This window comes from Ptychodera flava, chromosome 16 (genome assembly GCF_041260155.1).
Source record: "Ptychodera flava strain L36383 chromosome 16, AS_Pfla_20210202, whole genome shotgun sequence".
Taxonomy (NCBI): domain Eukaryota; kingdom Metazoa; phylum Hemichordata; class Enteropneusta; family Ptychoderidae; genus Ptychodera; species Ptychodera flava.
Window position 1 is genome coordinate 21,876,967 of NC_091943.1, and position 13,910 is coordinate 21,890,876.

A 13,910-nucleotide genomic window follows, 5' to 3' on the forward strand; every position below is an offset into this window, starting at 1 on the left:
AAAGCAATCCATGGATAGAGTGGTTTGGGTCAACGACTTCAATCCTATGCGACCAGACGTCAGACAACTAGCCAAAAGACACCATAAAATCCTGCAGCTCTCTGAAAGAATGTCTATGGTTTCCCCTACACCTCCCCTCATTTCGGACAGAGTTTGTGCCAATCTTGGCCAGTTGATTGTAAGACACAGATTACAACAACAACAACAACAACAACAACAACAACAGAATAAATGGAGCTCACGGCCATGTAATGATACTAGATGCAGAGTAATGTGTTCACAGATGGTCACCACGGACAGCATAACAAGTCATAGCAACGGTAAAACTTTCAAAATAAAGGGACAGTACAACTGTAATACTGAAAATGCCATTTATTGTGTATTTTGTGATATATGCTTATGTCAGTATGTTGGCCAAACTAAAAACAAAATAAGGTACAGAATGGCCGGTCACAGAAGCATGATAAAATGTAAAAACAATGATCTCGATAATCCAGCACTATTTGTAAGTCAGCATTTTAACCTTCCCAACCATTCAGTAAAGAACATGAAAGTCATTATCTTGGAAACGGTTCATAACAGTGATCACAATGGTAAAAATTCTAGGGACATTGTTGAAACAAAGTGGATATTTTTACTTGACACCATGTATCCAAAGGGACTCAATAGAGAGTCACCCATTCCTGCTATAGTGTAGCTTTTTATTCAATCATTGACTTTCGGGTATTTTTCACCCTCCCTGTCAGTTTGACTACATACGGGTGATACCTTTATTTTTATCACATTTTTTATCACATTTGTTTTTCAACACATTTACATCTTTTAAGTATTGACATTGAATTTTACCCTGTATTTTACCACTTTTTTATTTTGATGGTGATCATTATTATTTAAGACTTTTACATCTTTTTTAGAATATTGACATTGAATTTTACCCTGTACTTTTACTAGTTTTTTATTTTGATGGTGAAATTTTCACTTCAGTAGAGTTCTATTTTCTCCTGGCTTAAATATTTCAGTACCGGTTGGTTTTCCTGCAGCTGTCTCTCCACTTTCTAAGACATTGTTTGTTCATTTGTATTGTACACCGTATTGCACATTTCTTACGTTTGCATGTGATGTACATCGCATTCAATATATGCAAATCAGCTTGTAGGTGTCAATCACCCAATGCATTTCAACCTCTGCTCTGGTTGGTTCAGTGTCATTTCCATCTTGACAGTCAACGAGTGAGTACAGTCTTGCGTTGTTCCACAACTCTTTGTGTAGTATAGATCCTCGTGTTGAGTCTGAGGTCCAGTTACCAATAAAAGTACTTTTTTTAGAGTTTCGCTTTTCAAGTTCGTTTCAATTTTTTAGCTTCGTGTATTTTCTTTTACATGCTTTATAGTCTGTTATCTATTTATTTCAGTTTTTAACCCTGATGAAGTGGGATTAAGCCCACGAAACGTCGGACAATAAAATTTAGTTTGTAGTGAAGAACACTGTGTCCTAGAGTTGGTGCTGCTTGACCTATCCTGTCAATATATATATATATATATATATATATATATATATATATATATATATATATATATATATATATATATATATATATATATATAAAACATTTACATTTTCATGTCATCCAATGGTTCTACTGTTGTTTGGAATAAGTAAACAAAATCTACAACCGTTTTGTCGCATTTCATGACTTTTATCTCGAAAAAATCTAAAAATGAATGAATGCTATTATTTTCATAAAAAACAAGTAGGCCTCGCGAGAGGACAGAAGCTGCAACTGCCGACTTATTCCTATACAATGTATCGAATACAGTTTCTTGCTATCTCTCTACAGTATGCTGAAACACAAAATATTCAGTTTATCGACAAAGCCTGTATATGAAAATAATGGTGACAATTGAATTAGAGTCAAGGCTGAAAGTCATTTGTCATTGATACAAATCTGCAGTACACAGATAGGCTGTGTTGGCAAGCTGAATACTGGACAGTTCATGATGTAGGGAGTATCCCAAGAGCGCAGTGTTGTATAAACTGAACAAAAATATTGTCAAAATTATCAAAGTTAATACAGCTACTGCCCTGCTACTGGCAGTGTCACTGTTACTGATTACCGGCAGTGACAGAGATAGGTCTGACTCTGATGTAATTGGAGTACAACTGAAGAGGAGTTTTGGTTATGGCAGTGAAACATAAATTGTACACAAAATCATGCCTGAGAGTAACACGTGGAAGACCTGGTGTACCACTATTCACAAAAAATGTCGACCATAGTACACAAAAAGAGTCCATCTATTGAATGTAATGGTACAGTTCACTTCTATTCTTACTGCTACCTGTATTTGTCATTTTAAAATAAACACATTGTCCATAGAGTACAACTACGATGAGAATGATCAGCAGATATGTGAAACTTAATTTTTTTTAATATCGTATGGTGTATCAACATCATTTTTTGTAGTTAATTTTTTTAAAATCATGTTAAATTCGTTAAACTTATTCAAACAGCCTATGTGCACAACTTTGCAGCAGTCTTACCGAATATTGACATTTCGATGTACATGAAATGCAACTGACAGCAATATAAATGTTCATAACACATAGGTAAATTGTGTTGATAGGCTGAATACAGAATGTTACAACAAAGTTAGACTTAAAACAAGAGATTAGAGTTCACACAAAAATCAAAACTACTGAAAAGTATTAACATTTTACGTTTGTAATATTGTTTTCTTAAGATTGTAGGATCAGCAAAAATTGGAGCCATTCTTATACTTTTGCATCAGGGATTTTTAAATCTGGTATATTAGAATAATATTAAAGAAAAAAGATGGGGCCCACCATGCTTGATTTTCTACAAACGTACGATGAAATTTTAAAGTCACTGTTTTTCATGAATATCACTCAAAAGGAATACATAAAACAATTCATTTCAAGTTCATGCAGTGAATGAAATGTTGACATAACACAAAAGTAATCTTTGAACAGTAAAGATTCTAATTTAAATGAAAAATATGTGTGAATATAGATGGAAATTTATCTGTCAACAAATTAACCATTATTACATCCAAAATTTCAGAGATTAAAAGTTTCAGAAAAATTTGTTTATGCAATACTTCAACCTTCTAGCATTGTCAGCTTTGTAAACTTCTATAAGTAGCATCTATATCATATATGTTTTACACTGTTTATAAATGCTTGTTCGGTAGGTCACCGTGCTCAGTTTATCGCTATATGGCAAAGTATAGCCAGGATTTCATTATTTGCATACTCTCTCATCACCATCATTCTGGGCACTCTCCAGCGAGTTCCATTGACCCGGCCAGATTTGGATGACCTGAAGTTGGCGAAGACTGATAAAAACAAAAGTCCACTGATCCATTAAAAATGAATCGATTTAAGAACTTGCCTTAGGAATCTGACCATGGCTCTACAAATTGCTGACGCCATTTTCACAATCACTGCAGAATATTCATATATGCGTCAAAAGGTAGCGTTGAACTTCTGCGAGCATACATGTGTATTTTTCTGTGCATACATCCCTGCGGTTACATGATAGCTTTGGGGGGGACGACAAAAATTTGTGATCATATATACATGGATGTGGGTTTTATGGGTATCGAGGGAAGATTTGAAAAAAATAGGATTATCACGAATCCTCCAGCCCTCTCACCATTATCTGTGAGCGCAGCCTAAATAATTCCAATTGACTGATTGACAGGTAAAACCGCTGTAAACGATCTAATAACAAAAATGGGATCGAGGCTGTGTACATGGACCGCCCCTGTCTATTCTGAAGCCCACAGTCTGCAATATGAGTTCGAGAAAACGTTATCCCCCGCGCCAGTAAATTGAAAATAGCGCCTCAAACGCGTCCTCTACAAATCTTGGCAAACTCATGCCATGTAAAACGGTAAAAACCTTACAAAACAAACAGAGAAAACAATCTTCAAAAACTACACTAGTGCGAGTATAAAATAAATAAAATTACAACATCGGAAAACGGCAGATAAAAACACAAGGTGTGTTTATTAAAACCAAACGTTTCGGGTACAACCTTCGTTCATGCAGTGTATGTCCTTCTGAAGTAGATTGTTGCCAATACTAGAGCGGAAAAGCACAAAATACAACGCTTATGCTCAATGAATTTCATCTTCCAAGTACGTTTTGTGCTGCGAGGGTTCATCGCGTAAAATATGTTTCCCCATACACTGAATATGGCGTTCCTTGCCCCCGTCCACGACGCCTGGCCCTGAAGACGGTACCACGCACCGACCGGTGGTAGGAAGTAGAAAGCGTATGCCAATCTCGGGTCAGTAAAAAGCAGCTTCAGCACACTCGGTAGGATTCCCAAGTCCCTTGCCAACTCATCCTGGTAAAGGGTGCAGTCCAGCTGCAAATTGAAGACCAATAAGCAAGTAAGCCGATGAAAAAAATAGACGGGTACACTTTGACCGTGATCCCATAGCGTCATGGTAGCGGTCTGCTTGTCCAAGGGTGAATAATAAAAAATAGCTCAAGGATCATGTTAAATCGTAACATGGCTTAGCGCGCACGTGGATCCTATAATCTACAGTCATCGCAAAACCATACATTCATGCTCAGGAACATGCACGTGAACCACCACGTTGAGTCATCAGCTCAAGAGGGCGCACGATAGATGACAGAGGTTGATAAACTGTAGACTCTCAACTGTCTATGTACACAATGGAAAATTTTGCGTCATGTTCACAAATTCTTCCTTTGTATGTAAAGTTACCATGAAATTCGGTTGCATAAAATTAATATTCAAAGGACGAGTAACTCTAACTTTGACGATTTTGTCACTTGTCAATAATAACATTGTAGCCTGTAAATGTGCTGGCTGAGTCGACAAGCTGAATACTGTGTATCTCAACATGATTTGGGGAGTAGAAGAAACTGTAGTTGACATCAAAAAAAAAAATAGTGAAAAATCACCAAATGTTAGAGTTACTGGCTCTTTTATGGAGCGGAATTAGTTGTGAAACAGAATCCTCTGATGACATTGAAAAACTGAATTGAATTTATGGTTATATAAATATCGTTTGCGAGGGAAACGACTCAAAATGTCAGTGCATGCTACAGGAATATATCACCGAACAATGTGTTATCACGCTTGTTCCATATCACGTGAGTGAGTTTCGGCCAATCACAATAACTGGATATCATGTGAGGTTTAATGATCAAATGGCTGTCTTTCATATTCTAAACCTCTATATTTGTCTCCGCTCGCTTTCTGTCGAAAACAAGATAATTATTTCACTAACCACTTTGTAGTGCCTCGTCGGACGGGGTCTGCGTCGGATGTCCTCCTGCATACGTCGTTTACAAGGCAATGTCATTTTGCCGCTCAGCAGTCTGGCAGACCAGCGTCCCTGCAACTCGAAGGTATTCCATGTTGAGGGAATAAACGTCGATAGTACTCCGACTATTGTTAGGGTTGGATGCTCCAACTCTACCGGCAGAATGTACTTATACAGGTTTAGGTAGCCAGAATCATCTGTAAAATATAGGCAGTGTTAGTGGACATGCTTAACACACACTCGGACATGATAAAGAATAGAAAATATAACAGGGGTATACAGTAGCACACATGATAAAATAATGGCAAGCATGACATCGGCTGCAGCTGAAAAATGTAACAAATATCATGACTCATACTTCTTTTGAGTTTAATTCGTGATCCATGACCTAACCTCCAAACGAAATAGGTGAACACATTGGGACCGCAATTACATTAACATCTTGTGAACATTTAACATAGAAAACAATGACAAAAGTATCATGAGTATATTCACATTGATTATGTACGGTGATCGTCTGTGAGGAACTGACAATATCAAATTTGGTCACATGGAGCGTTGGAATCGCTGAGAAACGCCCGACATCAGGAAGGGGAGGATGAGATAGCAAACTAGTAAACCACAGAATCGGGAGAGCAAGCTGGATATATTTGCATACCTACCAAATATAAGTTTTTGATCCAGCATTTTATATTGAATCAGGTAACCTGTGGCGAAAATGACAACGTCAACATCAGATACTGTCCTACCATCAGCCAGTACCACTCCTGTCTTGGTGAAGTTCACTATCTCGTCTATGATTTCCACCTGGCCGGCAGCTATACAGTCTTGAATCTCATCATTCGACATGATGGACTCTGGCTGACCGCGGTTTTTCTTTGCCTGTCGGGAGAATTTTTTGTGAAGACGTTCTTACGACTTAGGTCCTAATTTCATACCTTGACTTCCCAAGTGTCGTCTTACAACAACAGGGGTTTAGTGAAAGTATATTTCTAAAGGGTGAAATTGCACAGATACAGAACAATCCGGTATACAGTACTATGAAAATGCTGGGAATTTCTCTCTGACGTCTTGATACATATGTGGTCGAAAATGTGTGGTTTTTGCTTGTATCTGATTTAGAGAAAATTAACTTGTGGTGACTCATTTGTGCATTTAAGTAGTGAAGTATAGGCATTGCAAAAAAGTGAGGGCGTGTATGCATCGCATTATTTCTGCTGGAGTTTGAAAAATTATGCTCGTGTGTAACATCATTTGGTACCTAAGATGGAAGAGGCCACTTACTAGAAATACTCATGAACTGTACATGTTTATCATTGTACACTGTACATTGTCATCTGCTAAGTTTGAACAAGCAAAGTCTGGGTACAAGCTTTTTTACACTAGAATCTAAATGGTCGACGGGTGGTCAGATAGGATCGTTTTATGGACCAAATCGACTTATGTGAATCATGTCAGACTGTCCTTACATTAAATTTGAACAAAATCAACTGGCTCATACTGTTATGAGTCCCAACATCCAACATGATAAAATCTAACAACATAACGCCCCCAAGTAGCTATCTAAGATCAGATCGTGAAATAAATTGACGAGTACACTTGTATCATTAGGGGCCATGGATAGTTAAACATGAGCACGGTAAGCGCAACTAATTGTGTTTGGCCTGAAAACCCCTCCCCTAAACGAAAGTTTGGAAGTGCGAAAATCCAATCAAGCCTAATTCTGTATCAGCATACCAACAATCGGTAATTACGTCGCTATGAAATCACGCATATGCTACCGACACCCCCTCCCATACCCCCTCTAAAATCAACTTTGTTCAGCGCCAACTCAACCATGACGCAACCGATAGAATGGAATGAAACAGTGAATTCAATATTGATTGTTACGTTATTTTAGTCGTGCACTGAAGTATGTGTCAAAAGAATGCTGGTGTAGCCGCCGGTGCCACACTGGCTTGGTACACGCCAAACAATGTAGCGCGTTCATTGCGAGACATAAAAAATGTAGTGAGATGTTGCGATATGGAAACATGTATTGCGAATTCTGCGCACGGTAATCGAAATACACCAAGCCCCCTCCCCGACCTAAACACAGAAGTTGCGTTTACCGTACACCATGCACGTGTTTTAATTGTCCACGGCCAATTATTACGTTGTCTTTCTGCCAGGTTGAACAAAATTGGATAAGGTAGTCCTCGACATGGCAAAACTTGTAACATGATGGAGCGTTCAGTTATTACGGCCGGATGTGGGCCGACAAAATCCAGGGGAGGGTCACCGTAAATTTGAAAACTGCGAAGGGGGGGGGGGGGTCATGTATTTTTCAGACAGCTCAAAGGGGGGGGGGGTCACTTAATTTTCATAAGTATCCGTCCGGTCAAAAAGCAGTTTCAGTGTTCAGAAATACTCTGAGAGATAAAAATGATTCGCTGCATGATTTCATTCTCTGAAGTCATTTAACTGTAAATCTGGACAAAAGTATAATTATCTGTCACATGAACATCTTGCCTTGGCAACTCTGAGGCTTGTCTTATTGTAAATCGAGCTCGCCGAGGGCAATGGACAATGGTTCTACTCCGGAATAAAAAGGACGCGATGCGTACGCCGATCTACGGACTCGGTACGCCAAAATAATCACGTGATGCCGGTACAAACAAACCCATATGTGTACTGAACGCGTATGGAAATACACGTACGTCTGTGCGCGTTTGCGCACATGGCTTTGTTTGTACCGTGGTCGATGGTCGATTCGAATTCCGGGTTTGGCCTATTCCTATTACTTACATATTAGAAATATAGCAAGTTTTGTCATGGAAATTATTTAACAGTCACCTGTAGACTACTGGTACCATTAAAAGTGAAATTATACTCTTAGGTGAAATTCCAAAATCATAATTGTTGTCAACATCTGAACTTTCAAATACCCTATGTGAATTAAATACATTTGTATCAATTGTCAAACACCTGTAAAAGCACAAATTAAGTTAGTTTATTTAGCATTGTAAAAAAATATTCATAGTTTTCTCATAGATTCCAATGTATAGTGAATAAACATTTCGGTGAAATTCTAAAATCCAATATCTTGCACACATATCCATTTGTAACCACCAAAGTCTATTCAAGTACATTAATATTAATAATTAAGAGTACATAAACACACATATTTACCTATTTTTGTATCGGAAAAAATTATTCATAGTTTCCTCATAGACTCCCATGTATAGTGGATGAACATTTTCAGTGGAATTCCAAAATAAGATTTCTTGTACACATAATATGCACCTTTAACCATTATATTCTAATCAAGTACTGTACAATTATGTTAATTATTGAACATCTGTATATGCACAAGTATAGCGAGTTTTTCATTGGAAAAAAATTTTCACAGTTTTATCAGAGACTCCCAAGTATAGTGGATGAACATTTTTGGTGAAATTCAAAGTCAAATATTTTGTCCACGTACCAGTTGTAACAACCCTATTCCAATTAAGTACATTTATGTCAATTATCAAATATCTATAAATGCATAGATATAGTTTTGTATTAAAAATATGACATAGTTTTCTCACAGACTACCACGTATAGTGAAATCAACATTATCAACAGCTGATTATCACTTTAATCCAAATATCACAATTTTGTACACACACGCTTGCGCAAAAATATTGCGATCTACCTGTAATTTCTGTCCAATCCTTTTGAGGGGTAATTTCAAAATTATAGCAAGTCAGAAGGGGAAATTTGAACATTAAAGTGTAAAGGGGTCATTTCAAAAAAATCTGATAATCTTTTTTTAGGGGGTCCTATCCCCCCGTCTTAAGAGGTATTTCTGTGTGCAGCTTTACTCAAGCAATGTGTGTGTGTGTGTGTGGGGGGGGGGGGGGTCATGAAATTTTTGTCATCTTAAAAGGGGGGTCATTAATTTTTTGGTGCAAAGGGTAGGGGGTTCACTTATTTTGACTGATGCGCAGGAAGAATTTGCCGGCCCACCCCCGGCCATAGTAACTGAACGCTCCCTTACACAGAGGGCAAGAAACTCAGCCAGGCCTGGTGTTTCAACAATCCTCTCACATCAATACATCAAGACGCTGAATCATGTCGTAACTTTCTACAGAGAAAATTTCGCAGTTCTATACAGCAATAAAAACAAACGCTGATGAAAAGCTGCTGCAGATGACGAGCTCATCATGGCAGCATTAAACGGTGCCATTACTTACTGCCAATCCGTACAGTTCGTTGTCAGGTGTGCGACATTTCTTATGTTCTTCGAAAATTCTCTTCCCAGTGTGAGACAGAAAGGTTAAGTTGGCCCTGTTGACGCCGCTCAAAAAGAAAGGCAGTCCGTTCTTTGCAAGACGTGGCATGACATTGGTCCCATTGCGCATGCTCAGGTAAACCTGTATGAAAGTAGTACCTGATGAAGTTACACAAAAATACAACAGCGGCTGAATGTATCCAACATAGTCGTCCTTGCGTCATATTTTGTCCCTAGGAGTCGTATTTAATGAAATATCGTTATATTTTGCCATCATTTTCTTTAATATCTCCTTTCAGCTTGTAAGCTATATTGGTGTTGATATGATATGCTAACGTGATATATCAGTACTGTAACATGCCCAATGACTAAAATTGTGAGTGCCTATGGCAACTGCGTTTGTAAATGTCGTCCGCCACTTTGAAAGCAAGTTCCCTTATCAGTATTTCTTGGTGAAAAATTACCGAAACTAACATCCCCAACACTTTCTTTATTCTCATTTTCATTGGCAAACCCTTACTGTGGTAGCTTTATTTTGAGGAAGAAAAGAAAAGTGTTACGTATTTCTATTTCTTATGAAAATGTGACGATACGTTGAGGGATATTCCTCGCGAACATAAAAATGTGGGAAATCTTTTTGGAAAACTAAAGTCATCAAAAAAGTGGCAGGAGAGGAAGTCATTTAGGCTTCAGCAAGCGATGTGTGCCATGATTCACATTTTGATGACATGGACAAAAACACTTCCACACAATCTGCACTCAAAAGTGTTAACACGCGGAAGGGCGCACTTCAAAAGAGAAGGTAATGCGGGAGGTGAATGAACCTTTTTTCGGCAAGTATTCGCTATAATGTGGATTCATCGATCTTACATTTCAGCCAAGTCTTTGGCTATCACAACGCATATTACAGTGTTCTTGCATCGCGCTGGTGGCTAAATTGATCGCTGCCTTCTTTGCCAAGTGAATACGTATCTCAGGTTGCGAGTTCGACTTAAATGCATAAACATATACTGAATTCATTAACAAGCTGGTAAGTAGAAGGAAGCTGTCACGAGTTACCTTGCAGTAATGACGCCCAAGTTCACATGCCAATTCTCCCGCCGTAAATGCAGCACCTAATATGACATTATTGAATGAGAAAAACACAGAAACGATTACGGGGATCATTGGTTTGCTTTTAACCAAAACTCTTAAGGTAGTAAGAGCCAAGGGGGAAATATATATTATATATATATATATATATATATATATATATATATATATATATATATATATATATATTATATATATATATATATATATATATATATATATATATATATGTGTGTGTGTGTGTGTATGTGTGTGTTCTATCTATCTATCTATCTATCTATCTATCTATCTATCTATCTATCTATCTATCTATCTATCTATCTATCTATCTATCTATCTATCTATCTATCTATCTATCTATCTATCTATCTATCTATCTATCTATTATATATATATATATATATATATATATATATATATATATATATATATATATATATATATATATATATATATATATATATATATATATAAGAAACTGTAGGAATTCAGGTGATCCCCGGTGGAGCGTGGAGTGGGCTGAAGATAGAAGAAACTTGGGTTGACACACACTACCACACCTGGTTGTTAGGTTCCTTCTATATATATATATATATATATATATATATATATATATATATATATATATATATATATATATATATATATATTTACAGAATATTTAGTCACGTGTGTGATCATGGTCATGGTCATACTCACCAACGACGACAACACGCTTTCCCTCGAATGGAGATGGCTCTCTGTACTGATTGCTGTGCATTGTAAGCCCTTCATAATCTTCAATTCCGGATATTTGAGGAACATAAATGTCTCCAAATCCACCTGAGCAAACTATTACTCCATCAAAAGTTTCAATTTTTCCGCCATCTTGTCCGCGTCCGTCTTGAAAGTGCACATTCCACTTCCCAGATGATGCGTGGTCAGTGGCCGGGACCACTTGTACGACGTTGCAGTTATAACGGATGTACTTCTCGAGTCCGAAGTGGTCTGCGTAATCCTTCAAATACTGATGGATTCTCTGCCGAGGCGGGAATACAGGCGTTTCTTTTGGTAGAGGGAAATCAGAGTATACGAAGATTTCTTTTGAGGTGTTGGTGATGATGGAACGATAAGTAGCGGCGACTTGGCCGGGTCTCAGTTTCTCTGTGAAATACCACAGGCCACCTGTAAAGCATGGAAAATAGGTACAAACAGCAGTTTGGGTTACGGCCCCGTTACAGTCGCAAAGTGACCCTTACTTAACGCAAGTTCTGAACAACAGCATTTCACAGCCGAATTCCCCTGGCCCTCATCCCCACCTACCACTGAAACTGAGCACTCAGAGATATCTTGACCAGAACTCTCACTCATCTACAGTCTTGCAGGCATCCACTCTGGTATTATATAGGTCAACTACTTGAAATGCAGCAAAAACGACATGCATGAAAAAAACAAGTGCGCCTTATATCCTCATTTGGGTGACAAGGTCCTGAATTTGAGTCTCTCCTTTCGGACCTCATCAAAGTATATTGTCATATACTAACTTTACCTTTCACTTCATTTCGCAGATTGTCTGTTTCTTCATAGAGATATTGCCATTTATGGTGCGATGGCTATTGTCAGACTTGAGTTAGGGTGAGGGTGAGGGGATACTAACGCTTACCCCTATCTTACTGCACATTTAGCATTGGGACACCTTTGAGGTCAGGGACAACTTTGAAGTCTTAACAGTGGTTCCACACGTGAACTGCCTGATGCCAACAGTAACGCACTGCCGCAGACGACCTTATAGCAAAACAAAGGCAACTAATTTTTCCACATTGTACAGCGTAGAAAAGGTTTCACGACAGAAAACTCATAGTCGTAATCTTCATTTGACAAATCATAAAGTGAACCTTATTTTTTAAAATAAATCTTTGGCCGTGGATACAAAATTTTCATGTCATATTTTATTTTTTTTAAATTAGGTAAACCCAACATTCAAAGCAAATGGCTTCAGCGACGCTCTAACAGTCAAGATTGACTTACCGCGCCCTCTCTATATTTGCGTCTGAGCGCCACAAGCCATGAGCTTCGGTTCACATTGCTAGCAACTTCCGACAGCGCTCCACGCTCGTGGGGTCCACAGGTAGAATTTTTGTTAGTTCGCAAAACTGCCTCTTGATAAATTGATCATCTCCAGTTACACTATCAATGTCACATTTTATCATATTTTAATAAACTTGATACACTTACCAAGTATCCAATAAACACACAACCTACAGATATAATTTCATTTGATTGCGCACTGAACAGCTTGTCCACAGTAAAATGGGTACAAACATCGATATTTTCATTGAGGACGTGACAGGAAGAGGTTTTCACACGAAACCTCTGACAGCATTTACAAGCACAATCAAGACCACCACCACCACAGACATGCAAAACACAGCCATTATAAACAACGTTACTGTACAGCAGCCCTTTCTGTATACGGTACAAGAAAAACATGTCAAGGTTGCGCTCGGTGCAGATGCATGGACGTCATTAGTTCATGGCAGGGACAAGCATGGTTCATGGCTACTGTCTGGTTATCACAGACACAGTGAGGGTAGAGAATGACGACTGCGCAATACTGCCAGTCGCACTTCGTATGTATCCCATCACAATAAAATGTCCCGTTTGTCCATAGACCTAGCTGCAATAATTGTAACCTTAGCTAACAGTGCGGCTTGGGTTTTTTGCGTGGGGCTCGCACTTGGTTGGGGCATGGCGCGAGCCGCAAGACAGAAGCCCAAGCCGCACGACCAACCAAGGCTACAATTATTGCAGCTACTATAGACCCTCCGGGACTATGATTTGCCCGATAAACTCGTTCGCACGGTTTCGGTAAATTGCATTAGCGGCAGAAAATTAAGAACTAAATGACACACCAAGTTGGTCGTGCCTCTCGAAGCAGACTGGCTCCAGACCCTCTTCGACACAGCTTTTGATAGTGGCCAAACCTGAAGCGCCAGCTCCGATGACGGCAACACGTTTGTTCATTGGTTTCATCGTCCACCCTTTGTTGAATCGTCGTGAATAATATAATGTATTGCTTGGCTTTCCTTTAGCTGGTTTCTTTTAGAATGTTGAACTGGTTGATTCGCCTAGACAAACATGAGAAATGCACGCTTTTTCTGATTGTCTGTCCTTGGGCTAACACGCAAGCGTACAACGATCGCGGTCACTTAAGGTCATGCACTCATTTTTCAAGGACAGAACCAAACATGTATCCC

At 38.5% G+C, this 13,910-nt stretch overlaps 1 protein-coding gene across 1 annotated transcript; it reads right to left on the minus strand.

Annotated features, from left to right (window-relative positions):
* Window positions 1-1,675: 1,675 nt before the first annotated feature.
* Window positions 1,676-13,853, minus strand: LOC139114304 (dimethylaniline monooxygenase [N-oxide-forming] 2-like). Its single transcript, XM_070675933.1, has 7 exons — window positions 13,566-13,853; window positions 11,374-11,838; window positions 10,642-10,697; window positions 9,545-9,724; window positions 5,987-6,206; window positions 5,289-5,521; window positions 1,676-4,393 (listed from the first exon to the last, which is right to left on the minus strand). The coding sequence occupies exons 1-7, from the start codon at window positions 13,684-13,686 to the stop codon at window positions 4,064-4,066; spliced, it is 1,605 nt and encodes a 534-aa protein (XP_070532034.1). The 5' UTR covers window positions 13,687-13,853; the 3' UTR covers window positions 1,676-4,063.
* Between the last annotated feature and the right edge of the window lie 57 nt (window positions 13,854-13,910).

Excerpts from the sequence above, each read along its gene's own strand:
- LOC139114304 (XM_070675933.1), bottom strand. The coding sequence starts at position 13,686 with ATGAAACCAATGAACAAACGTGTTGCCGTCATCGGAGCTGGCGCTTCA. Across the intron at positions 9,725-10,641 it reads TTGGGCGTCATTACTGCAAG|GTTTACCTGAGCATGCGCAA; the intron begins GTAACTCGTGAC and ends ACTTTCATACAG. Across the intron at positions 6,207-9,544 it reads ACGAACTGTACGGATTGGCA|GCAAAGAAAAACCGCGGTCA; the intron begins GTAAGTAATGGC and ends TTCTCCCGACAG.